General features: G+C 45.5%; 3 protein-coding genes across 4 annotated transcripts in view; 1 reads left to right on the forward strand and 2 right to left on the reverse strand.

Moving 5' to 3' along the window:
- Positions 1-449: 449 nt before the first annotated feature.
- On the reverse strand, positions 450-21,542 carry GTF2E2 (general transcription factor IIE subunit 2). Of its 2 annotated transcripts, none has more exons than XM_058837014.1 (8): positions 21,483-21,542; positions 20,703-20,869; positions 11,020-11,111; positions 10,512-10,619; positions 9,761-9,943; positions 9,182-9,275; positions 1,992-2,107; positions 450-1,309 (listed from the first exon to the last, which is right to left on the reverse strand). In XM_058837014.1, exons 2-8 carry the CDS (start codon positions 20,863-20,865, stop codon positions 1,190-1,192), a joined length of 876 nt encoding a protein of 291 aa, XP_058692997.1. In that variant the 5' UTR covers positions 20,866-20,869; positions 21,483-21,542; the 3' UTR covers positions 450-1,189. The 2 variants fall into 2 exon arrangements, with proteins under 2 accessions (XP_058692997.1, XP_058692996.1); XM_058837013.1 differs by lacking the exon at positions 21,483-21,542 and adding an exon at positions 21,098-21,338.
- Positions 15,992-16,346, forward strand: SMIM18 (small integral membrane protein 18). The gene has a single exon (XM_058837019.1). It carries the CDS (start codon positions 16,050-16,052, stop codon positions 16,344-16,346), a length of 297 nt encoding a protein of 98 aa, XP_058693002.1. The 5' UTR covers positions 15,992-16,049.
- A 144-nt stretch (positions 21,543-21,686) lies between the features above and the next one.
- WRN (WRN RecQ like helicase) overlaps positions 21,687-23,714 on the reverse strand; it is a 28,770-nt gene continuing 26,742 nt past the window's right edge. The window contains exons 35-37 of the mRNA XM_058837974.1: positions 23,279-23,350; positions 22,663-22,794; positions 21,687-21,954 (exon numbers count right to left, since the gene is read on the reverse strand). Of these exons, the coding sequence (XP_058693957.1) occupies positions 21,832-21,954; positions 22,663-22,794; positions 23,279-23,350 (327 nt within the window). The 3' untranslated portion in view covers positions 21,687-21,831. The remainder of the gene's footprint in view (positions 21,955-22,662; positions 22,795-23,278; positions 23,351-23,714) is intronic.

Here is a 23,714-nt window from a genome sequence, read left to right on the forward strand (position 1 = left end):
CAACACAACAGCCTGTGCTGCTCAGGCAGCAGCGATCTGCCGTCGGTGGGGAGCTGCAGGCACCTCTTTTATCTTTGATCCTAACCCTGGAAGAGCGGAGGAACAGCTCCTCTCCTGCAGCGCCGTGCAAACAGGATCAGCATTGACCGACTCTGGTTCGGAACATAAAAATAAGTTATCTAGAGGACATGATTTGGCCACATTCCATGTAAGGCTGTGCTGCACAGAACACCAGGCATCTACAGGGAGCTTGTATTTAAGGTGGTTCCTCTCCTCTCCCCAGCCATCATTAAAAGGATGACAGCGTTTGCCCAGAACAGCAGGGCTTTTTTTTACCACTGAGAGGAGGAAAAATACAGCAAAGATTCCTTTACCTCCGTGAAAAGGAAAATGCAACAAGCACAAAAGTTGCCGATTCTCTCGTTCTTTAAGGAAGCAACACTGGAAACCTGCATTGAAAATTTATTACTTAAAAGAAAAAAAAACCCAAAACACTATTACACTGTCGTTTTATTTCCCTCCTGTGCACAGAGCAGAACGTGCAACACACTGTACCCACAACAGTGAGGAGACATCGACAAGGGCAATTCCTAATTAACATTAGGAAGGCTCTGGCTGCATCCCATCCCACAGCCTGCTGGGATTTTAGGGAGAGGGGGTTTTCTGAGTTTGAGTCTCAGATATCACCGCCTTTCAGTAAAGCTCAGTCCCATGGCAAGGAAGAAGCTTACAAACCTGGGTGTATTTGACTGTGAAAGAAACTTTGCCTGCAGTGATTTTAGGAAAAGGTTTTCCCGAAACAGGTAAAACAAATGCTGAATTCAATCCCACTAGAAAGCCCCTTGTAAGTAATTCCAGGTAAATACCCACTAAGCAATGTAAAAGCAGAGTTAAGCACTGAGCAGGAATTCCTGCATTACATGCTGAGCACCATTTATCACCCTATGCCAACAGGCAACTAGTGAGAACCTCTTACTCAAAGAAACGTTTCCCATTAGCTAATTAAATTAACCTCTAAATTTAGTAGCTCACACTTGCTCTTAAACTGACCTGTTTCACCTCGGCAGTTGCTGGGGTGGGGGAAACACATCACATTATTATATACAGTCAGTCCTTCTGCGAGCAGACACCGAGCCCCAGCAGCAGCAAGCCCGTCTAGAAACGCGCGTTTGCTCCTGAACTCAACCGCTCACTGCTTGCCAGGAACCACATCAGAGTAATCTTTTAATACTCCAACCAAGTGGTCATTGTGAGTCTTAAACCGGCGTTTCTTCTGAGAAGCAGGTTTCTTCCTCCTCTGAATGGGGGCCTGCAAGAAGAAACAAAAAGGAGTCAGAAGACCTGTGACGTCTGACCTGACGTGTGACACCGTGCTGGTCACCACTGCTGTGAAAGATGAGCTCTGCCAGAACCAGGGGTGGGCAGGGAAGGGAAGTTCTGGCTCTTGCAGAAGCAACGGCATCCAATTCCAATCCAGGCAGGGAGATGACCCTGGGGACAGAGCAGAGCCAAGGCATCCCAGGCCCAGCAGTAAAGGTGCCATTTGTAAGTGCAGGTTCCAAACCACTCCGTGCAGCTACAGAAGCAGATGGATGCCCCATAGTTCTATCCACAATCCCACCAGGATTTCAAAGCTGTTTAGCAGCAAAGTTAAACCCCCTCCCAACACTTCCTCCCAAAATACTACTACTCTTGATGCACTGTAAAGCTTCAAGCAGAAGCTTCCACCGTGGAGCTCACAGGGATTCCTGTTCGCCCTCTTTTCATGCTGCTCAAATTAATTACACTGGCACTAACGAGTCATAAAAATCACGGACTGATTTTCATCATGGACTGGCTGCAGCACTTGGTTTTTCCAGTTTTTAACACTGGTCACACTTCCCCAAGCTCCACGAAGCCATGCACAGGCTCACCAGCAAGTTTTGGAATTAACACTGTGGGATCAGGAAGGGGGGGATTTTCCAGGAAGATCTACAATTTGTATCTCTTACTATTTTCTTTGGTCCGGTTTCTTGCATGGAAGAAATACCCTGTCGTTTCAGATACTCCTCTATCTTCTCCTCATCCATAGAATCCACGGGAATGCTCCTCCACAGCTTCTGGAATTCTGAAACGACAAACCCGGTTTTATATATCCCAGTGAGCAGACCCTGGGCAAAGACCCCACAGGAAGAGAAGGAGAGAGACTTGATTTCAAACACTGAAACATTCTGGCACGTCAGTCTGTCACCGCCAGCAGGCACTCACTCAGCACAGCCTTCGTGCTGATGCACTGCCAAAAACACCCAAAACCCGAAAAGATGGAACTCCAACCAGCAAAACAACAACACAACACCCTCAGGCTAAACTGCACTCGAGCATCAGGAGCACCCGAAGGCAAGCCGTGCTTTTCATGTTTATTTGCTACTGGAGTCTCCTTTTGCCTGGAATCTCTAGACCTGTGTAGACTGGGAAGGAGTTTCACAGATCCTGATGAAGGGCAATCGATAACCATAAATGGCAACTTCATTTACACATCTTCAGCTGCCACTGACTCGGCAGACTTGTCATCCCATCGTCTAATTTGCTGAAGGTTCAAGACGTTTACTTCAGTGGCCCCGAGCCCGTTTATCACTGCAACATGATCCATACCGTGCTCTACAGATAACAAAGTACTAAAATTCCTCTGGTGTTAAAAAGAAGAGAGACACCTTAAAAACCACAGCAGCAGGAAAACAGACAGAGACAGTAAGTCTTAATTAGAGCAGCTGCCATCTGCCTGCACACTTTCTGCCTCACGTAAAGTTTCACAGAGCCTCTGGAATGCCTTCTCCAGGCAGCGGCTGGTACGATCCTACCTCCCTTCATTCCCCAGGCAGAGAGTTAAGATACATCCTGTCAGCAGGTCTGGCTAACAAACTATAAATAAAACACGAGACACACATAGCAAGGCAAGACTAAATTTTTCCTTTTATTTCCAGATAAATTCAGTTTACAGTTGTCAAAACAACCACAACCTCTGCATGCTTAAGGATATCTGTCCTGTGCAGCAGGGGATGAGATGCTCCAGTGCCCGTTTGCCACAGATACCCACCCCTGGCTCTGGGCACGCTGCAACCAAACCAGAGTGTATGAAACCAACCCAGTTCCTGCCCTTGGAACAATTCCCTACCTAAGGCACCTTGTTTTCCTATGCTCTCAGGCATTTCTCTTCCTCCTGTTGCCAACAGTAAGAGACTGTGCCAGCTTTCCAGGAAACAAAAGAAAGGAATTTCACCAGCAAAGAACGACAGTGTTCATTTTTGGTAATGCAGTGGTTTTGAAGAGAACCCAAACCTGTCAAAACCCCACTGCTGGTTACAGGGAGATAGCTCACAGCCTGTTTCTCACAGAGGCTATCCAGCACCCTAAGATCAGTGTGCACATCCCTTAATGCAAGGACTGACACTGGAGTCATGACATTCTCCATCTGCTCATCCATTTTGATGGGGATTCCAGGCTTTCAGCATAGCTGGCAGTGCCTGCTATCACAGATCATCCCTCACCTCATCCTGCTGCAGCAGGTGAAGAAGGTTTGTCCTCTTATTTATGATATCCTGCTGCAAACAAATGTGTCTCCTCATTAGAGCTCAGAATATATGAACAAATACGCCCCGGTACAAAAAAAAGGAAAGCTGAGGATAGGTGCTTAAGGTTAAACCGGTCTACATTCTTCTGGGGAACAGAAGTGAAAAATTAAACACTAGAAAATAAATGGTCAGCTCTTCAGGGATCAGCATGCACAGAAGTGCAGATCACAGTTAATATCTAACTACGCTGCTCTCTGCATTTCTTGTAGTGCCATGGTTATAACATCACTCCAGCTTCACATCCACCTCTTAAACTCGGCCAAGAAATACAAATGGAACAGGCACCAAGATCCAAAACTGCAGAGCTAAAATGGGCTTTACATACAGATAATTTAATCCACTAATTGGCCCCACCAGAGTCACTGTATCATATTCTGCAACTCCATTTAAAAACTCCTCCATAAATCAGGCTGCTTTCAGCACTACTGCTTTGATTGCAGTAATTGCAAAAGAATCCTCTTCCCATCCTGGAGCTCCATGTAGGGCTTTAAAATACTTCACTGCCCGGGAAAGAGGGAGTCACAACGACATGGAAACACTCCGTATCGAAGGTCTGGTGTGGAACTGAAAGTACAGGATAAAGCTGGAGAAGCACAGGGAGCTGCCACCCTTCAGTGCCTGTGAGCTGTCTGCACTTTAGTGTGTCATCTAAAAGGAAAGGGAGATCCATCCATCATCTCATCACAAAACTGACTTGGTGTAACACCAGACACTGGGCTAAATGCAAGGTCTGAAGAAAGAGAGCAGCTGGAAGGCTGGCACTGAACCATTTATACATTACCTGTCAGGTTTTTAAGTCTCCAAGGACTATGCCCCTATCAACCAGGGAAAGTTTAGACCTTGGGAATACACTCTCTGAATTATTGTGACATCCTCTTGGAAATATGAGAACCTGTGGGAAAAGCTGGCAACAACTACAGCTCTCAAGAAACAACCCTCTGCATTTGTAGCTGTAGTACTTCTGCACCTCAGAAAAAATACCCTTGACCTGACATAGGGAAAGATTTTTCCCAGCTTCCTTGCAAAGAATCAGAAATGCTGCCACCCTGGCCTTTGCTGCGTGTCTGAAGAGCAGACAACAGAGGCAGAAGGCAGCTCCTAGGGAAGGCTTCAATATACCAGATCCATTTTTCACAAGGTCTTTCTTTTCTCTGTGGACAGGGCACAAGGAGCTCAGTGCTGGTGTGAGGAGTGGAAGGGGATGCAGGAAGCTCCCCACATGCTGGCCTGCTCCAGCCAGCCATGGAGAACAGGTTGGGATGTATGCATTCCTGCGGTGCCTGTAGCCATTATGATTGCAGAGCACATGCAATTTTCCTTCTCTGTGTCTTGTTCGCTTCTGGGTGATCTTGACACCATCAGAGCGCAGAAAAGGTGACAGACTCTTCTCTTTGAGCCACTAAATTATTTTATACATCAGCCAGAATGAAAGTAAAATGGCTACAGGAGGATAAAAAGACAGCAAGGCTTCACCTGACCGCAGCAGGCTGCACTCAGGCAACCTGACAATCTCTGCACGGCTTAGGCTGCTTTGACAAGATAGAGGCCAGAAAAAATCCCCAGGGGAGAAATTTCCCCAGGAGTTTCTGGTCAAAGCCATGCAGGTTTGAACCCTCACAGAGATTTGCATTTTCCACAGAGCTTTCAAGTCCTGATTCCAATGCAGATCCTCCTGAGAAGAGGCAGAAAGCTGTGATCGCAGTACTGAGGCAAGTGTCACGAACAAATCCCACACACAATATCTTGCAATCTGATTTGCAATTTGCAAACTAAAAGATTTTAACTCAGAAACTGGACAGAATCAACACCACTCACAGGCTGCCTCCTTGCTCCTCCACAGAGCTCAATTCTGCTCTTTCAGGAGAGGAGGAAATGAAACCAGGAGCTGGCTGAAAAGCCAGTTTAGATGTTGGCTGACATCTCCAGCAACGTGAAGTCTGCGTGCCCAGACCCAAAACAATGAGCTCTGACCAGCAGGAACCAACACAGAGCTAAGCAGAGGGCAGTGTAACAAAGATTTTGCAGACACCTTCTCTCTCTGGAACACCCAAGGGGTAAGGATGCACAGTTACCTCGATTTTACAGCATCACAAGGCGCCTCATAGATGAAAACAATTTGCACTGACATTCCCTGAGTGATTATCCTCTAACACACTTCCTTTCTATAAATGCTTACATTTGGGGAATGAAGTCATGGGTAAATGACTGCCTGGTGACTTTGGAGAGGCTTATCCCAGCACTTCTGACTGCCTCACCTGCTCTTGCAGAAAGGTTGAGATGGTTGTGGAGATAAACTGATACATCACACAGGTAATAAAATCTGCCAGAGATTAAAAACAGCTTAAAAATCTTCAGTGAGCCAAGCCAAAAGCTGAGCAAAGGACAAAACCAGACAATTACAGTGTAGAAGGGAAGAAACAACAGTCCTAACAGTTCCAGGGAACGCAGCACTGGATTTATACCAGAAGGAAAAGGTGTTTAATGCTAAATCTGTGCTGTCCCTCAACCACCACAGCCCTAAGTCAGCACTGAACCCACAGAGTTTTTACAGTGTCAAATTTAAGAAGCTTTGGCCATTCTCTAAAGCCTTTCAAAGGCTTAGGAAGAGTTTTAAAATAATGAGGTATCCGAATTTTTTAGCATGAAAATACTTCCTAGAGTGCATTCAGCTGGGAAAGATACCATCTCTAGCAGTCAGGCAATCAAACTGGCCTTTCAGCATTCAGCACAGGGGTGAAAGCCTTGTTCACATGCAAAGTGCTTCCCCCCAGCACAAAAAGGCAGCGCTTGACTTGGCTGAAGCACCTGAAATCTGGCCCTGCTTTTATAAACACTTTCAGCTCCACACCGCTGACAGTAGATTAATTAGCCAGGAAGTCCAGAAGGAACACATGCAATCTGAACCTTCCTCGGCTAATCACATAAAAGGAAGAACAAAAGCCGTGCCTTACTGCTAAAACCTTCTCCAGTACCCTTGAGATCACGATATATAGGCACCGCTCCCGTTGCTGCGATACATTGGGATTCATTTTCGCAGGGGGAGAAAGAAAAGCTTGTTCAGCCATCAAGTTTCAGAGGCAGGCACTGCCAGAAAGCAGGTCCTCCCACTGCTCCAGGCAGACGAGCTCCAAATTGCCCTGGCAGCTCCTCTTTCTCTGCTGATGGAGCTCAGGCAGCAGTGGGAGAGGACACCCGACTTTTCAAGGCTATCAACCTCAGCCAACACACGTTCTGAACTGGGATGTCATACGGCAGCACCGTGCACCGAGGAGCACAGAGACCTTATTTCTGAGGATAAACATTAAACTAGAAACATATTTTGAACTGTCATCGGCTGCTAGATCAAAGAGTCTGCCAACACTTCAAGGCTTATTTTGCAGGCTTTAAAAAACTTCATTTTAACGTTGCCGGAGATAATGAGCTGCAATAGCATTGCTAAGGCAGAGACGTGTCACAACTCATCCTGTGCACAGACAATTCTGCCAGTGACTCCCTAAGAGACACCCTTCTGCTGCTCTGGAAATAATCCTAAAGCCAAGCTGCTCAGGAAGGATGGGCTTCCTTCGTCACAGGATGCTTGGAAAAAGGACCTGCTCCAGCTGCAGTGAGTGAGTGAACCTAACTGGGGATGTTTCCAGCACTGTGGCATATGCAGGTGGATCACAACAGTCACAAAAGAGAAAATATTCTTCCCCCTCTCAGAACAAAGAATCAAAAGGAAAACCAAAACCAGCAGGAACAGAGCAACAACAAAACATCACTTCTGGCTGGGATGGGAAGCTGCTGCCACCTGCGGATAAAAGGAAGCAGAGCCACCTTGAACTACAAACACCACACACTGGATCCCTTCAGGACACACACTGCAGGCTTAAATGCCTTCCTTCAGCAGGAGGCCAGGAGTTTTAAAGGGCTTTTTTAACCTCTTCCTCCCTCTGACTGCAAAATCTCGCATTGCTTGCTCCTCAGCAATCAGGGGTGTGCTACAACGTGTCCTGTCTAAGAAGAGCCTGGGGTTTAGGCTGGCTGCCTGATGCCTCTGTCTACATCTTAACAAAATGGGCTCTGTTATGAAATTTCAGGGTTTATCCTGGAGTTACTACAAGCTAATAGCAACAGGGTAGAGACCTCCCTCTGATAACTCTGTTAGTATGCTTGGGCTCCTGCTATCTGGAAAAAATTGCACAAGAAAAAACATTCATTTAGCAAGACGACTATGATACCACCAGTGGCTAAAACTTCAAAGCTGTGTCTCAAAAGTTACTGCAAGAGCATTGATTTCTAAATGTTTTGGCCATAAAACTGTGGACTGATGGACTGAAGAGGCACTACCTCAACAGAATGACAGGGTTCATGGTAAACTCCTGAACATCTGGAAATCAGAAATTCCCCATTCTGCATATAGTTTCACTGCTGCTACTGAGAAATGACAGAAATTGCTTAAAATAAAATTCACTTCTACCTTTTGAAGTATTTTTCATATTTTTAAATGCTGTAGGTGTCACCTCTATTTAATCACCTTTGTGAAACAAAGCTATTATTACTGAGATTACAAGCGTGTACTCTCAGTACATAACAAGGAGTTAACGATACACATCTTCAGTGGCTAAATTCTACTGGAAATAAAGATTCCCTTGGAGGTAGGCAAAGATAAAAAAGATCTTTATGCATCCCCCTGTGGTCCTGTAAGTAGAGCAGTTCAAATTTGTATCAAAACTATTTTTTTTTCTTTTTTTACCATACATAATGTGATGCTGTGGGATGCAATGGCTTTATGTGTCACGTTACAAGAAAAACACATTAACAAAAAAAAGTGTTCGGTATCATTGAGTCATTCAAAGTAAGATATTCTGACACAGGCTGCCTTCCCCTTTCTGCATTTACAGACACCTGATGTTGGCATTAACGTCATTACTGTCATTACTGGAACACAGCCTGATTCCTGTAATTAATTTCTGTGCATAAAAGGGCACCAAAGCATTTTACCACTATTTAAGACACAGCAAACACACTGAACCTGTGAAGCCCCAAATCCACTCCAGCCCCAGGCAGGAGCACTGTCCCAGAGCTGTGCTCTCCTCCCAGCTGTAACCACCCCCTTCTCAAGAATTCTGCACGCATCTCATCCCTCCGTGCTTCCTCCTTCACTTCCATTTATGGCCTCTTGCTGCATTCACCAATAAAAGGCACACAGTTAATAAACAGGAAAAAAACCTAACAAAAATCTTGCACCAATCATTCTTTTTGGGTTTTTTTGGGCTTCCCCTTAGGCAGCAAAATGTTAGATGCCATTTTAATGACAGTGAGGTGGTTTTTAGTTTCTTCTGTACTGCTGCTCTTGAAGACAACTCTTAGATTTCTGGTACCGTGTTCCAATGTACTCATCATAAAGCAGAGGATATTTACCACTGGACCCACTTGCTGGTTTCATTAGCCCCATCTGAATATAAACATTCCCCTTGCATCTGGACACACCTAATATTTCATTATCACCTTAAAAGCTCTACCTGAAGTCTGCTTACACACAGAGGTGCTTAAGATGAATTCAGATCAAGCAGAAGTAAAACAACACCTACCTTCGTCCACAGCAAAGTGACAGCTCTTGTCATTGTAGAAAAGAATTTTCTTCTTATCAGGGCGATTAACAAAGATGATCTGGTCCCCTAAAGCCTCAAAAACAAATGCAAAAGAACAACTCAAAACCACTTCGTTTCCAAGCTGAAGGTCTCCAACTCCAACAGAGCCAGACCTTGTGCTACAAAAAAGCAACAACTGGAGAAGCTGCAAAGCAGCTGGCATGAAACACATGAGTACACTAATAAATCAAAATATTTATTACAATCTTTTTAATTTATATATTATAAATCAAGAGATTCAAAGGACTGAGGTCAAGGTGTGAAAGCAGAACTAAATGCCTACAGTTGGAATGTGCGAGATCAGAAGTCTTTTGTGAGAAAGAGCTCTGAGAGCTGTGCTGACATCAGGGCAAATCTGAACATGAAGGATGGAATACAGAAAAGGTCACAATAATAGATCTGCTGAAATAGCTTCTGAGTTATCAAAAGAACACAAACAACTCATGAGAAAACTCTGTTTTAGTGTCTCTCTTCCCTCTGAGAAGTGAACCAGCTGAACTGCAGACACGTGTTCCTCACCTTTATGGCTTTCTGTGCGTTGGGCAGCCCTTCCTCGATGTCTTCCAGAAGGATTCCTCCCAGCCCTCGCTGGTCATGCTTGTCCAAGAGCCTGAGCAGAGCCTTTTTGTCTTTCAAGTTGTACTTGGGTTTGAAAGCATACTTCCCATCCACAACTTCTATTTTCGGATTGTTGACTAGAGCCTGTAACAGGGTTGGAAATTTCAAACCTTGAAAGAGTGCAGACACTTAGCACTTTTTTTCTGGTGTGCTTCTGAGCACATGAGCCATCACGTTACAGCTGCCAGGCTGGAGGTTTGAGTTCAAATGGATTTTAAACCCTTGGATCTGAGATCCACCAGCTCAGGCACAATTCACCACGACACAGAGCACCTCCAACAGAGAAGGGACCCGATTTTGGTGCTGTGGGGTATTTTGTTTACCTTTTCTCATCTGGCAAAAGCTCAGCGATAATTTTATATACGCTTCTTGGGAGGAGCTCTTCCATTCCATTTTGATATTCTGGTTCATTATGGAAGAAAGCTGGAGCTACCTTTTGAAAGACTTCAGCCAAGTCAAGCTTCCCTCACAACCAATACTGCCAGAGCAGAGGTTTCTGTTCCCCAGAATATTATTAGTGCTGGCAGCAAGGAACGTTACAGTCTTAGTAGTTTCTTGAAGGCGAGACTATATATTTAATAATTTAATAAATGTGTGTAATTGAGCTTTATCAGAATGCTTTAATGAAAACCTGAAGATGTGTTTTCTTTACCTCGCTCATTAACCATTGTTTCTGTTTGAGCCCAATATCTAAGTGCTGTGTCTCATCCAGTATCTCTTCCAGGGTTAAAGGATGTGTATCACCGCGCTGGTGCCGGGTCTGGAAAAGCAAACAGGACCTATTACAGTTCTGTACTCACTTGATTCAGCAACTCAAGTCACCAAAAAGTAACTAAGGTTGGCACCAAATTACACTTCATTTTGACCAATAGACCATGAATCCCAGAACCTGACAGCATCTTGCAATTCCTGCATATAAACCCCATTATCTTGGTTGTAAAGTGACCTGGGATTTCAGTTATGGAACAATATGCTGACAATTTCGTTTACTGACAGCACTTGGAATTTAACAAGCAGTTTCTTGAAATTCTCACTCTAGCAGTAAAAGAACTTCAGAGGTTGAAACATTCAGCATTCCATTCCATCTTTTCCAGCTACCACAGGACAATAAATAATTAGAGTATTTAAAACCAGTATTATTTTACACCAAAACATCATACCTTCATATAGTTCACTATTTTAGCAAGGACTCCAAACTTGTAGCCAGAGCCTCCTGAAAGGGCTTTCAAGTTAAATGATCCATTGCTGTGATCTACAAGGAAAGAAAACCAACAATTAAGAGGATGCCTCAATACCTTCCTGTTGGCTCTGAGCTCCATCACGTTCTCACTCTGCTTCCAGCAGCTTTTGACATGACAATGAAGGTCAGAAACAGCAGTGGCAGAAGCAGCCACCCCCAGGTGAGTCCTTGCACATGTCTTGATCCAGACCCAGAGACTCAGAGGACACAGCTCTGGGACATTTCTGAGCAGAACTCCACAAATAAAAAGTTAAGAAAGCAGCAAGTGACTGCAGAGTTACTGCCACAAGAGAACGTGTTTAATTCGGTGGCTTAACATCCCATAATCATTTTCACTACATTAATCCACGCTGAAATAATGCACTGCATTTGCTCCACCAATACCTTCCTGCTGCTGACATGGGGACACAAAGCTTCCCTTCTTCCCAAAAGGCTGTTACCTTGTTACCTTGTTACCACCCAAAAGTGGTTACACAGCAGGTAAAGGAAAGCTGCGATTTTTTAAAAAATTATTGTTTAAAGTAGCTCTAGTGGAGAATTTATCAAACAGACCCATACAAACGCAAACCAATTCAACTTGGTGTGTTGCACCACTGGAACAACAACTCAGAACCCCCTCTGTTGTCAGCTCTGGTTGTCTTTATAATGAGGTTTGCTATGGTTTTGTTTCAAAAATTCAAAAATTCTTGCAAGGTCGTTAATGACCATTTCATTAAGGCCAGCTCTTAGCACAGCACATTAAACACAAATATCCACAAACCGCTGTCACAAGCCACAGGCTCATTACCAGCACAACATTGCTCAAACCCAATGGCAACAGTTTCTTTGGATTTCAGCTACTCCAGAAAAAGAACATCATCTCTTTGTCACCACGGGGATTGTTTAATCCTCTGGTGATTTCTAAGCACATCTGATAGGACAAGAGCTATCTCAGAGATACGGAGCTCCTATTATTTCTGTGGAAAAACCCATGAAGGGAAAGAAAAGAACAGAATCTTGAAGCTGTTACATGACATTGTCTTAGAGGCTCTACACAGCACAACAATTCTAAAATTAACACAGAAGGATCAGTGTAACTCCAGCTACAGAAGAATATTTTATTCTGGTTACTAAATTAAGATGGTAAAAGGGGGAAAAACAAAAGCTGGCTCCCTCTGAAGATGCAGCCCACAGGGATTTTCCCCTACAGGGTCCCCTTTAAAGATTAAAAATTAATGTCTATGTAGGACATTTTAGAAATAAATAGAAAAACCATAAATGTAATGAAAGATCTGAAGTGACCAAAATAAATTCAGAGGTACAACAAACAGTCAAGACAACTTAGCGTGTTTTTGATCTGTCAATTGAATCAGGAAGATTATCTTGTTTAATCTGCCTGGCTGCAGCCTGCTAGAGCTCATGACAAGAGAATCTAACCACACGGTGAGGCTGGAAATCTGCAGATATTAACACTTCAAACGTCATGGTTTGATGGCTGATTCCAGCACAAAGCAGAACAGGGTCGTGGCCAAGGCGATCCCCTGCTAACGAGCTCATCCCATCCTAGAAAACAACAACAGGGAGGGGTTTGCTTCTTATTCCAGACAGAAAGAGTCATGTTTATGAATGATTTACTCCTGGGGTTGAGGGCTCGATGCAAATGAGCACAAAGGAAGTTGTCAGCAGCATCGTGCTCTGGCCAATGGAAGGAAAGCTCCATCTTAGCTGTGCCATAGGCTGCACTAAAAAAAGGGACCAGAACGGCGCTCTCTCAGCATCCTTTCACACGAGAGGTAGGTGTGTATCATTTTATAACATTCTCTGAGGTTTATCTTGATTACTGAAAGAAAATATGCCTGTAAGCCGAGAACCTGTAAAAGCTTCTTGGAATCAGAATGATTTTTCTCTAGGCTGAGCGGGATTTATCCCGCTGAACGCGCAGGAGCTTGTCTTGCACGATCAGACAAGCACTTTCACCATCTGTGCACTAATGGAAAATTGATGACCACTCCATCTTACAGCAAAGCTAACACAAGCCAAGATTCGGTAAACAAAATGGATTTCGTCCTTACAGGGGAGGTGGCTGGTTTCCTGCAGCCTCACATTCCTTGTGATTGATTCTGTGTGTTTTCACAGAAATGACAGCGAAAGGCTTTTCCTTAAAACAAAGACAGCTCCAGCTGAAATGTGAGAAATGTTACCTCCCAGGGGGTATTCTGTAAATTAGGCTGCCTAAAAGAGATCTGTGTGTGTGGAAGAGAAACCTGTTCTAGAAATGTGCTATACACTGGGTAGGGAGAAAATCCCGCTGCCTGCTGTTATCTTTGGAAATACTGGAGCAGCCATCGATAGGACGCAAACAGCCGGGGTAGAATGCACCTGAGATTTGTAAATGCTTTTACCCCGAGATGTCTGCTCAGTGCTTTCTTAAACAGGAGCTCCTCAGTGCTGCATTAAAAGGATTTTCTGCCAGTCATTACCCTCTGCTCCACGAATATGATTTCAAATAAAGCTGCTCCTCTGCAGTGCCCAAAGATGCTAATGCTTTTAAATTAAAACCTAGCGCAGATATTAGAGGAACCAGTTCATTAAATATTTAACTCACTGCATTTTGGATACATACAATTGCTGACTTGATGGCAAATCAGACCGGTTGATGATACGAATCTGTACCGTGCCATTACAAAATAAGTAAAACTGCAGGAAACCAGCCCATTTTTGACAGCTTTCAAGGACACTAACCTCATTTGTGCTCTTTTAATTCTGAACAGTTGGCAACAACTACTCCAGCCTTGTATTTTAATAACTACAGCAAAGAGTAGCTGGTCTTTATCTGCCTTCCCTCATTCAAATCTGAGGAGATCATCCTCCTCCTCCTCAAGGAGCATTAAATTCCACCTCCTGGCATAAAGACAAACATCTCTCCACTGTGCAAACCACTATTGGTGGCTGTGGAGTGGGAAGGGGCTGGCTGTGGAGTGGGAAGGGAATGGCTGCTGCACTGCGCCGTGCTGCCGGCTCCTGCCTGGCCATGCCGTGCCCGAGATGCTCCTCTTTTCTCGGGAACAGAGCTACTGCCTTGGCAGAGAGCTGTGCTGGAAAAGGCTCCTGGCTACACAGTGCAGAGCTGGACAATCCCTCCAGCGGCCCCAGATCTTGATCACTTGGAGCAATATAAATAAAAAAAAAAACACCAAAATTTACTAAATTTTGCATCAGAGAAACAGTCTATTTTTGTGCCTGGGGTCTATAGAGTGAGAAAACTTACACATAACAATTCCAACTAAACCCTCAATCTTGGAAATCTGTTAACAAAGTTCAAACCAAAACTCCTTTCTTTCCCAAAGGTATCCTCTTGTCATTTAAAATACACAATTAAAGTCCTGCTTATTTTAAGTACTCCTCAAAGTGGACTCCAAATCCTTTTATTCAGCTCCTCCCTCTCTCTTTCTCTCATGGATTATTTTAAATTAAGCCTTCAAGCCACCCCTCCCAAAACCCTCTTGACTTTTAGCCCCATAACAGGTTGGCTGAGTTTCCTTCCCAGACCGTGACCGAATCAAGCCACTCTCTTGAAGCCAGGACCTGACTCAAGCCAGGAATATTTTTAGGTTGGATTTGCTCTGTAAACTTTTGTTTAAGGAAAAAAAAAACAACCCCACCAACAATTTAATTAATCCCATCCACCTCAGTTGTACTTTGTGTGTTCAACTATTAATTTGTGTACTCAGTCACAGATTTCACAGAGGAAAAGATGCTGCAACTGCTCCAGTAAATGTCTGTATGGAACACTAATGTCAGGGACCTTCCCAACAACACAGCTCTTTGGTTTCAATTTAAATCCACTCAAGGCAGAAGTATAAAGGACAAAATATGTAATATTTGAACAACAGAAATAAGGCATAGATCACAAGCTGGTTTGGCAGCAGGATCCTGGTTTTCACTATATCCTTTCATTTAATAACTTCACAGAAATAAAGACAGGTGCTCAGACTGCTTTAGCAGACACCATCACCACCATGCTCCACCTAAAAACTCCTTGCCATTTCCTCAAGGAAATATGGAGACCTGACTTGATCTCCTCCTCCCACACCCAATCTTCAACTGCCTGAGGGATTCAAAGGTTATTATGACGTCCTACAGCCACAGCAGATAACCAGAAGTTACCGTAGCTCCTTGGACAATTTTTACTACATTGGACTACAGAGCAAAGGCAGATTTGCCGGCCTTTCTTGCTTCATCTCCCCCCACACCACAGAGCAACCTCCTCCTCCTCTGCTGGATGCCAGCAGACAGCGCTGGGGCCAGGGCTAGGCAGAGTTGAAAATAAGAAATCAGACCTCCTCACAGAAAGGGTTGGGTATTCCTTGTCATCCCCCCTGATGACTACAGCACCACAAACAAGATTCCCAAACACTCTCAGTGCCATCTGGGCAGCCAAGTTTCTCCAGCAGAAACTACTCAGCAGTGGAATGAATGGGTCGGGAAATCTGCTCTCCTGAAGTCAAGAGAGGTTTGTTTTGCAGGTGATTCCAAAATTCCAAAATAATAAGGCCTTTCCCACCATGCAAGTGGCAGCCTCAAGGCTGATGATTGACAGGTGGCTGAAACCACTGAACACCTTGACAATATAAGTTTGTAAGCTTTCTGTCTGTGCATGTAATTGAAATACAGAATCAAAGCTCTCTCATTCCTGAATAACTTACACAGCATGATGCCTGCACGAACCAGACGCTGCCAAAATAAATATTCCCGTCCTATCACAAACTTACACATCTGGAGTTTGATATTTTGGGGAGCAAATATGAGCATGCAACAATCCAGGCTTGCATGGATTTCTGTATTTAAGTAGTTGCAATTTGTGATAAATATCACAGCATGTCTTTGACTGACAGAGTCCTCAACAGCTTTGTTTTTGTGTTTCAGATCCCAAATCTGTGCCAGTGAGCCTACTCAGACAGCTCTTCAAGAATGGCAACCCTCAACAGCACTCACTGGAATGAGACTACTACATCCATTTCCCAGTATCTGGGCTTCCAAGTGCAAAAAATTTACCCTTTCCATGACAACTGGAACACTGCCTGCTTTGTTATCCTGATCATATTCATCTTCACTGTCGTTTCTCTGGTGGTGCTGGCTTTCCTGTATGAGCTGCTGGACTGTTGCTGCTGCGTGAAAAACAAAACTGTCAAAGACTTGGAGAATGAGCCCAATCCCGTCAGAGCAATGATGAACAGCTTCAGGAAGCGTGAAACGGAGGTGGTGTAGGAAGCACTGAGCACCTGCACTTGGAGAGCAAACTCAGTTTGACACCTCGAATGAAGCCTCTTGTACCTTACAAATGAGCAAGTCACGTGCTTTTTTCTTTTGGACTTAAATATCCACGGTTGCAATTTTATCTCTGGATGGGAGCTGGAATAATTGCAAAGGCTTTCCAAGTGTTTGGCAGAAAGACAATCTATTGCAGTGCTATGGGAGGGAAAAAGGTCTTTGTTTTTAGATGAACTTTTGCTGTTTATATTGGGTGACTAGCATAGAATTTTGTCTACCTGACTGAACAAATTTTGCCTAACATGCGTAAAACTGTGTTGTTTAACTGAAGAAAACACTTATAAAATGCTCAACAGTCTGATCATATTCAGTGCAAAGACAGCAGTGTTGTCCCACCGAGTCAACCACACAGGGACAGGACAGACAGACAAGGGGTAAGAAAAAAGTTGGGACAGAAGGGTTGAATGGCAGGAGAGGACTGGGTAAATTTTAACCTTTGGCAGCACTTTTTATTATGGGTTTCTTGCTTTTAGAAGAGAGGGTGGTGGGAGGAAAACTAAGCCAACAAGAAATGCATCCCTAAAGCGGTCTTTTCTAGTCCTCCTAAGGGTACTTTGACCCTTTCTTTCCCCACTTCTTCAGTTCCACGGAACTGTTCTCCCCTTACTTCATATGCAGTCTGGCCAACCACTTCTGGCTGTTAAGACCTGTGTAACCCATGACCTTCAGAACATCTGACCCTTTCCAAAAATCCTGCTGGAAATGAACAGAGACAATTCTGAACCCCAAGGCAGCTGCCTCTGTGGCAACCACAACACTACAGGGAATTGCACATGCTGGATCTGTCATCCCTATGCCAAACTTCCAAAGCCAACTGGAACTGGTGGAGCTCTTGCCAAGAACGCAGGGAGATGGGCCACAGACCTCCCACACTGAAGAAGGGGCTGCAGCTTTCAGGTGCCAGCATGTTTCACACAGGAGGCCACCACAGGAGCAGCACTGTGTTAAGAGGGCAGCTTCACTGTGCACAAGAGAATCTCCCTTGGCTTCATCTGCCTGCTGATACATCCCACAATTCACACTCACCCCTTCCTCATGTCCTCATCACAAACTCTCACACCTCTGGCTCACCAGTCCTCTGTAGCTATGCTGTGTCTGGGATTTTTAAAAGCCTTCAAGTTTTGCAGCTACAAATGACAACTGTAACAACAGTGTCCAACCGTGAGGCCATCAGTAACTCCTGGCAAGTCCTTCCCACCCCTGAACCCACACAGCAATGTCCCAGAGCAAAGCTACACACGGGACAAGTTATTTAACTGTATCAACCACAGTAAACATTCCTGCCACAAAGGAGACAAAATCCACCCAAATGGCCACAGCCTTAAGTGACTTCACAGTCCACCCATGTCTGAAAAACCTTTGTGCTATGGCCAGTACCTATAATGATCTTTTTTTTTAAGACATATATATCAAATCCCTCTCTCAGGTTGAGCATGACTAAGCCCCAGAAGATCTGGACACTGTGGAAGACTTGCAAACAGACACATGCTGCTCCTGGTTGATGAGATGGAGTCACAAGACACCCAGGGCACAGTGAACTAGCACTGCTAGTCCAGTGATTCACCTGGAGAAGCAAACTCCCTCCTGCAGTCACAAATCCTCACAACCACTCATCTCAGACACACTTCTTACAGTCAAGTTTGGCCAGGACCAGTCCCCCGTGCAGAGAATGCTTCAAGCTCAAAATCAAAAGCACAACTGATGGAAGCCCCAAGTACAAGACAATTTAGGACTCCCACCAAGACATATGACAAAGAAAACGTCAGTGGTGACAACAATGACACGTCACCTTCTGCTGTAGGCGACAGCATCAGACTGGAAAGTCCTCCTCAAGAGGCCACAGCAGCCATTAGGATGCACTGAATTAATTAATTTCTCTTTCCTAAAAGCAAATGCCCTGGACACCTGCAGCATTCCCACAAAATGCCCATCACGGCTGCACAGCAGAGGGCAGTGTGTGCAACACGCAGCCTCTGCTGCTCTGGCAATGCCTTCCCGAGAAGCACACGGAATGACAAACCTTGGGACTCATCCCAGCTTTTTTTATTTCACAGCTCTACAAAGGGGAATGGCTGTGGGCACAAGAAACAGAAGACAAAGGTGTCCCCTTGCACAGTACCAGAGAAGACTCAGGACGATTCTTTCCCATGAAATAGCCCCTGAAGATTTCGGCTCTTGACTACTGTTGGCGGAGACCGCTGAGACAAAGGTCTTCAGACAAAGACCACAGCCACAATTTACTACTGATTAATAAAATGAAACAAACAGATTTGATCCATTTCGTTCATTTTCCAGTTCCTATTCTGAACTGAGTAAACTAGTTTTGAATATTTTCAGCTAACTTGTTGAAATAATGATTTGAAATAATGACAGTGAAGCCTGCATAGCAATTGCTGTAAGAGCAGTGGGAAGCTTAGAGCCAGACTTCACAGACAGGCCAGATTCAGCCGTGCTTTTTCATTTGAAGATTAATTAGCACGGTCTCCATACTTCTCCTCCCCCCAAAAGTGAAAAGGGCCGGTTCTCTGAGTCACAGAATCACAGAGCGAGGGAGGACCTGTGGGCACTACACAGCCAGGGACTATCAGTGTCAACACACAAACAAACTCCATTTATTGCCTCTGTGGCTGCTACACAACAAAACCAGCAGTGACCCCCCCTGGTTTTTGTTTCTTTGGGGTGGTGGGACACGGATTCCTCAAGATCAGGTTTTTACTCCACCTCCCCAGACCCATCTCTGACACCCACACAGCCAGACAGGCACCTGCCAATCTGGCAAGTAAAGTAAAAAGAGGGTTTTGAGGCAATGGATTTTGACTCTGTAGCATAAAAACGTTGTAGAAACTCTGGAACCTTTCTGGTACTGCCTGGAACGCAGCCAGCAGCATAAAAGATCAATTTTGTTTCCTCAGAGGCACGCTGGGTCCCTGTTTGTGTAAGTGAATTGTCTGACAGCCACAAAAGCACTTTAAGAAACCCTCAGCCCACCAAAACCACAAAAACAAAACAAAACCTTCTTTATCTGCTCAAATCCTCTGGATCAGACTCACATTTGTACCCTCTACCCTCTCCCTGACTCCCTGTCCCTTTTTCCCAGCAAACCCCGCTCACCCCAGTGACGCAGCTTAGGATATTCTACGTAGAATTTTGTTTTATTTGGAGAGTGTGAAAAAGGGATGGGTGGAAACCTGGCCTCCCTTGATTTATTTTAGAATGTCTGGCTGATACTTTATTTGGTGCCTGAGAAGCTGCAGACACATACCCAAATTCCCAACTCTTCCCCTGGGACAGAAGATGCTTCCCTCCTCCAAACTCCCTGACATTCTTCTCTGTTGTTTTTAGCTCCATTGTTTCTTTTGGATTTTAGGAGAGAGCCACGTGTGGTACTATTCAAAATATGAGCACGGACTGAGTTTGCACAACAGGGTATTTTGTGGTTTAGTAACTCCTGGCATTTGATCTGACCTTTAAAGTGCACTTGAGAACTGCCACTGCTTTCAGAGCAAATCCTCTCCCCGGTGCCACACTTTCCACACACTCCCACTATTTTTGGTGCCTCTTTATTAACTGTTGATTCGATACTGAGAGAGGCATTACCAGTGCCACCACCCCCGGGAAACCCCACAACTCCTCAGTAAAAGAGGCAGAAACCTCTGGAATGCCTGGTGCTCATGAGCAAAGCTCAGCTCCCAGGTGAAACAAGGACAACAGCTAATTACAAACATGCAAGCCAGACAAGATGCACCTTGCAAAATCCATCTCATGTATCAATACCCTTCACCTTAACAGTTACCTAAATGTTTTAGGTGCTCTCCTGCCAGAAATAATCCCAGAATCGTGGAATGGTCTGGGCTGGAAGAGAGCCTAAAGATTATCCAGTTCCAACCTCCCTGCCATGGGGACATCTTCCAGTAGACCAGGTTGCTCCAGGCCCTATCCAACACGGCAAATAGGGAGAAAACAAACGACCCCACTGCTACTGCCTGTCCAGCCAGCACCAAAAACCACAAAGCAAAGCACAGTTTCACATGAATAACTTTGGCAGCAGTGATTCCTCCAACGGAGCAACAGCAAACAAGCTGCTGGATGAGGCTTAGCACATATGCACAGCGGGGAATGTGTTTTTCACATTGTGCAAGCGCCTTGCTTAACAAAAGCGGCAATTTAAGAGAAAGAATGACAACGGCCACCAGCAAAACTCACAGATACAGCGTTATTCACATTAATAAACCACAGCTTAAAGGCAAACAGTGGGAAACAACAAGCACTGCTGGACAGGAGACTTCCACCCACCTGTGTTTTGTTTTGAGCTGGAGGAGCCCCCTTGTTCTACCTTGGCCTTCTTCTTCTTGGAAGCGGAGGAGTCCGAGGAGAGTGCTGGGCGTTTCTCTACGGCCGGCGTGGAGAGGGCTCGCTTTTTAAACAGCTCCCGCTCCCTCAGCAAGCTGGGGTCCATGATTCTGCCACGGGAAAAAGGCGAGAAAAAGGTGTCGGCGTCACTGAGGTATTTTAGGAGCAGAAGTATCAGTTTACCACGGAATATGCTGAGGGTCCCACCACTGAGTCCAGCTCTCAGCCCTACACAGGAGCCGGCCAGAACCCCACCATGGGCCTGGGAGTGTCGTCCAAAGGCTCCGTGAGCTGTGTCAGGATTGCTGCTGTGACCGCATCCCCGGGGTGCAACTTACTTCTTGTCTGCTCCTCCTTTTCCCGAATATGGACTTCAAGAACAAAGTAAAGGTGTCAGTGCACTACCGGAACCTTGAGGAGTGTGAATGGGAATGCCGAACCAGCCCTCAGGGCCACAGCTGGCCACGACAGCCGAGCACCAGCTTAACGAGGGACCCCACAGCCACCGGCAGGACGGAACAAAGTAGCAGCGCGGCGGGCGGGCGACCGGAAACCACCGGCCGGAGGATGCCGGTGCCTCGCCGCCCTTACCCCCGCGCAGAGAGCGGGGAAGCCGCTCCCACATCCCCCTCTCCGCTCCTGTCCCGGTCCCGGTCCCGGTCCCGGTCCCTGCCCCCCCCACTCCCCGTCCCCTCACGGCGGCCCCCGCGCGCGCCCGCTCACCCGCGCGCCGCCGCCGCCTAGCGAGCCATGCCGCTCCCGGCATGCCCCGCGAGCCCCGCCCCGGAACGGCCGGCCCGTCGCCATGGCAACGCGGCCCGGGGCCTGCCCGCACCCACAGCCCCACACACACACATACACATACACACACACACACACACACGAAGAGGTTATTTATTTAAATCTTTTTATTAACATCCCATTTCACACAGTGAAAAAATCCTAACAGTGCTGCGCGAGGAAGAACGCAGAGCAGAGGCAATAAAAGCACCTCTGAAGCAGCAGTCTGGGCAGGTAATGCTCGTGGTGATGGGAAAGAAGATTAAAAACCAAATCATCTTGATTTCCACGTTCAACTGAAAATCCCTTTTCTGGTTTCTGTTTTGCCTTTCTTGGTGTGGGTTACAGGTCCAGCTGTTGCTGCCGAGGTTCCAAACCATTCTGGCACCTTCCTCTTAGCAGGCGGATGCGAGTTCTGGAAGGAAAGAAATGCACAAATGTGGAAGGGAATGCACAGCTCTGCTCCTCAAATTCACACTCAGCTGGAGTCATGACCAAGTTGCTCATGCAAGGCTTATGTTTCACTTAAATCCAACACCTTACTCAAGTCCCTAAGGGGTTAAGAATTAAACCCTGAGAGTCAAGGCTGAGAAAGAATTGCCCTCGCAGCAATATCCAGCTTCAAACTGAAGGAAGGGGCTCAACAAGTGGTGCCGGTCAGAGACATAAGCTCCCTTTTAAATAAAAATCAAAATATTTATTTTAAAATTTAAAAAGCTCACTAAGAACAAAAGCTCATACAGCTTGTGTTCCTACTGACACCAGTGCAAAAACCCTGCACAGCCTCACCGAACCCTGTACTTAAAAGGAAAAAAGGCAAAAAAAAAGGAACCAAATGTCCTCTTAAAATGTTGGAAGCATCTGCCACGAGAGAGCTGACAAAATGTCCTGGGGGAAGTTTCCTGTAGTAATCTATTGCTGTCCAAGTGGGATATTTGGACACAGCAAGGAGAATAAAAGCAACATGGCATCACTGCCTAAGGGATGTCGATGAGGGAAGTGGGCTGGCAAGCCAGGCCAAGCTTTTAGACACCACCTGGAACCCAGACAGAGGCTGAGAGTTTGGTTATTGAAGATCCCCCAACCCAACCACCAGGTCTGGGCTGTGCTCCTGCAGCCTCACCTTTGGCTGAGATTCCTCCTCCTCGGGATGGAGGGCAGGCTGGTTGGAGAAGGCCAGGGTGATGGGCTTGGAGGGCCCTGCTGCCCCTCTGCTCCCTGCCTGCCTGGCATCCACGCTCCCTGCAGCCTTCCCCTGGGACAGAAAGGAAGCACCGTGTTACCTGGGTCACAGTCTCTCATCAACCAAGTGCCAACACCTCTGCTTAATGAAGGCACTGCCTATTCCTCATTTGTTTCACCACAATAAGATTTGAACAAGTGAAGTTTGTGCATTTCAAACACACAGCAACTGGAAATGGAATTGTATTTGGGCCTCTTTTTTTTTTTAAGTGGAAAAAAAGAGTTCCTTCATCCCTACAGCTCTGAACACTTGAAATATTCACTTTTGACTCAGAAGAGTTACATTTTCTAGTGTGTTTTTACAGCTCAAGTGTCAGTTCAAAACAGCACAGTGCTCACAGAGGTATTAACCCATGTTTTTTGTATCATCCTGCTGGTCATAGGCTGCAGCAGTCCATGCTGACGTTTTTGCATCAGCTACACATCCCTGAGTTACCAAAATCCTCACTAATGGCACCTTTACCACATGATTTATTAGAGTAAGAACATGTGTTTACCGCAGCCAAAGGCACCACATGCAGATGGGTTTCCTCTGCTCCTTCCTTGGATGCTGGATTGATCCCATTACCCTGTAAAAGCAGCAGCAATGTCAGGCCATTCAAATCCAAGAACATCCATTAAGAGATTTAAAATTGCTTGCTACAGAGAATTATTAGAACCAGAGTAGCTTCTGAAGGAGAAGTAAAGACTGTTTTGGATTAGCTTTTGGATTTGCAGCCTGTTCCTTTGGATTATCTTAGTTTGATTACTAATAGCATGTCATTCCCAGTATTAGCTCCAGGAGCTAACAAGTAGCAGGGAAAAAGTGTGATCAGAGCTCAGGCAATTGGACTGTCAGGAGGTCAACTGCAGGAAAAAGGAGGCTCTGACACAGATATTGTCAGAAACAAAGCAGCACTCAGGGAAGCAGGAAAACCAATTTGGCAAAATGAC

Source organism: Poecile atricapillus, chromosome 4, assembly GCF_030490865.1.
Source record: "Poecile atricapillus isolate bPoeAtr1 chromosome 4, bPoeAtr1.hap1, whole genome shotgun sequence".
NCBI classification, from domain to species: domain Eukaryota; kingdom Metazoa; phylum Chordata; class Aves; order Passeriformes; family Paridae; genus Poecile; species Poecile atricapillus.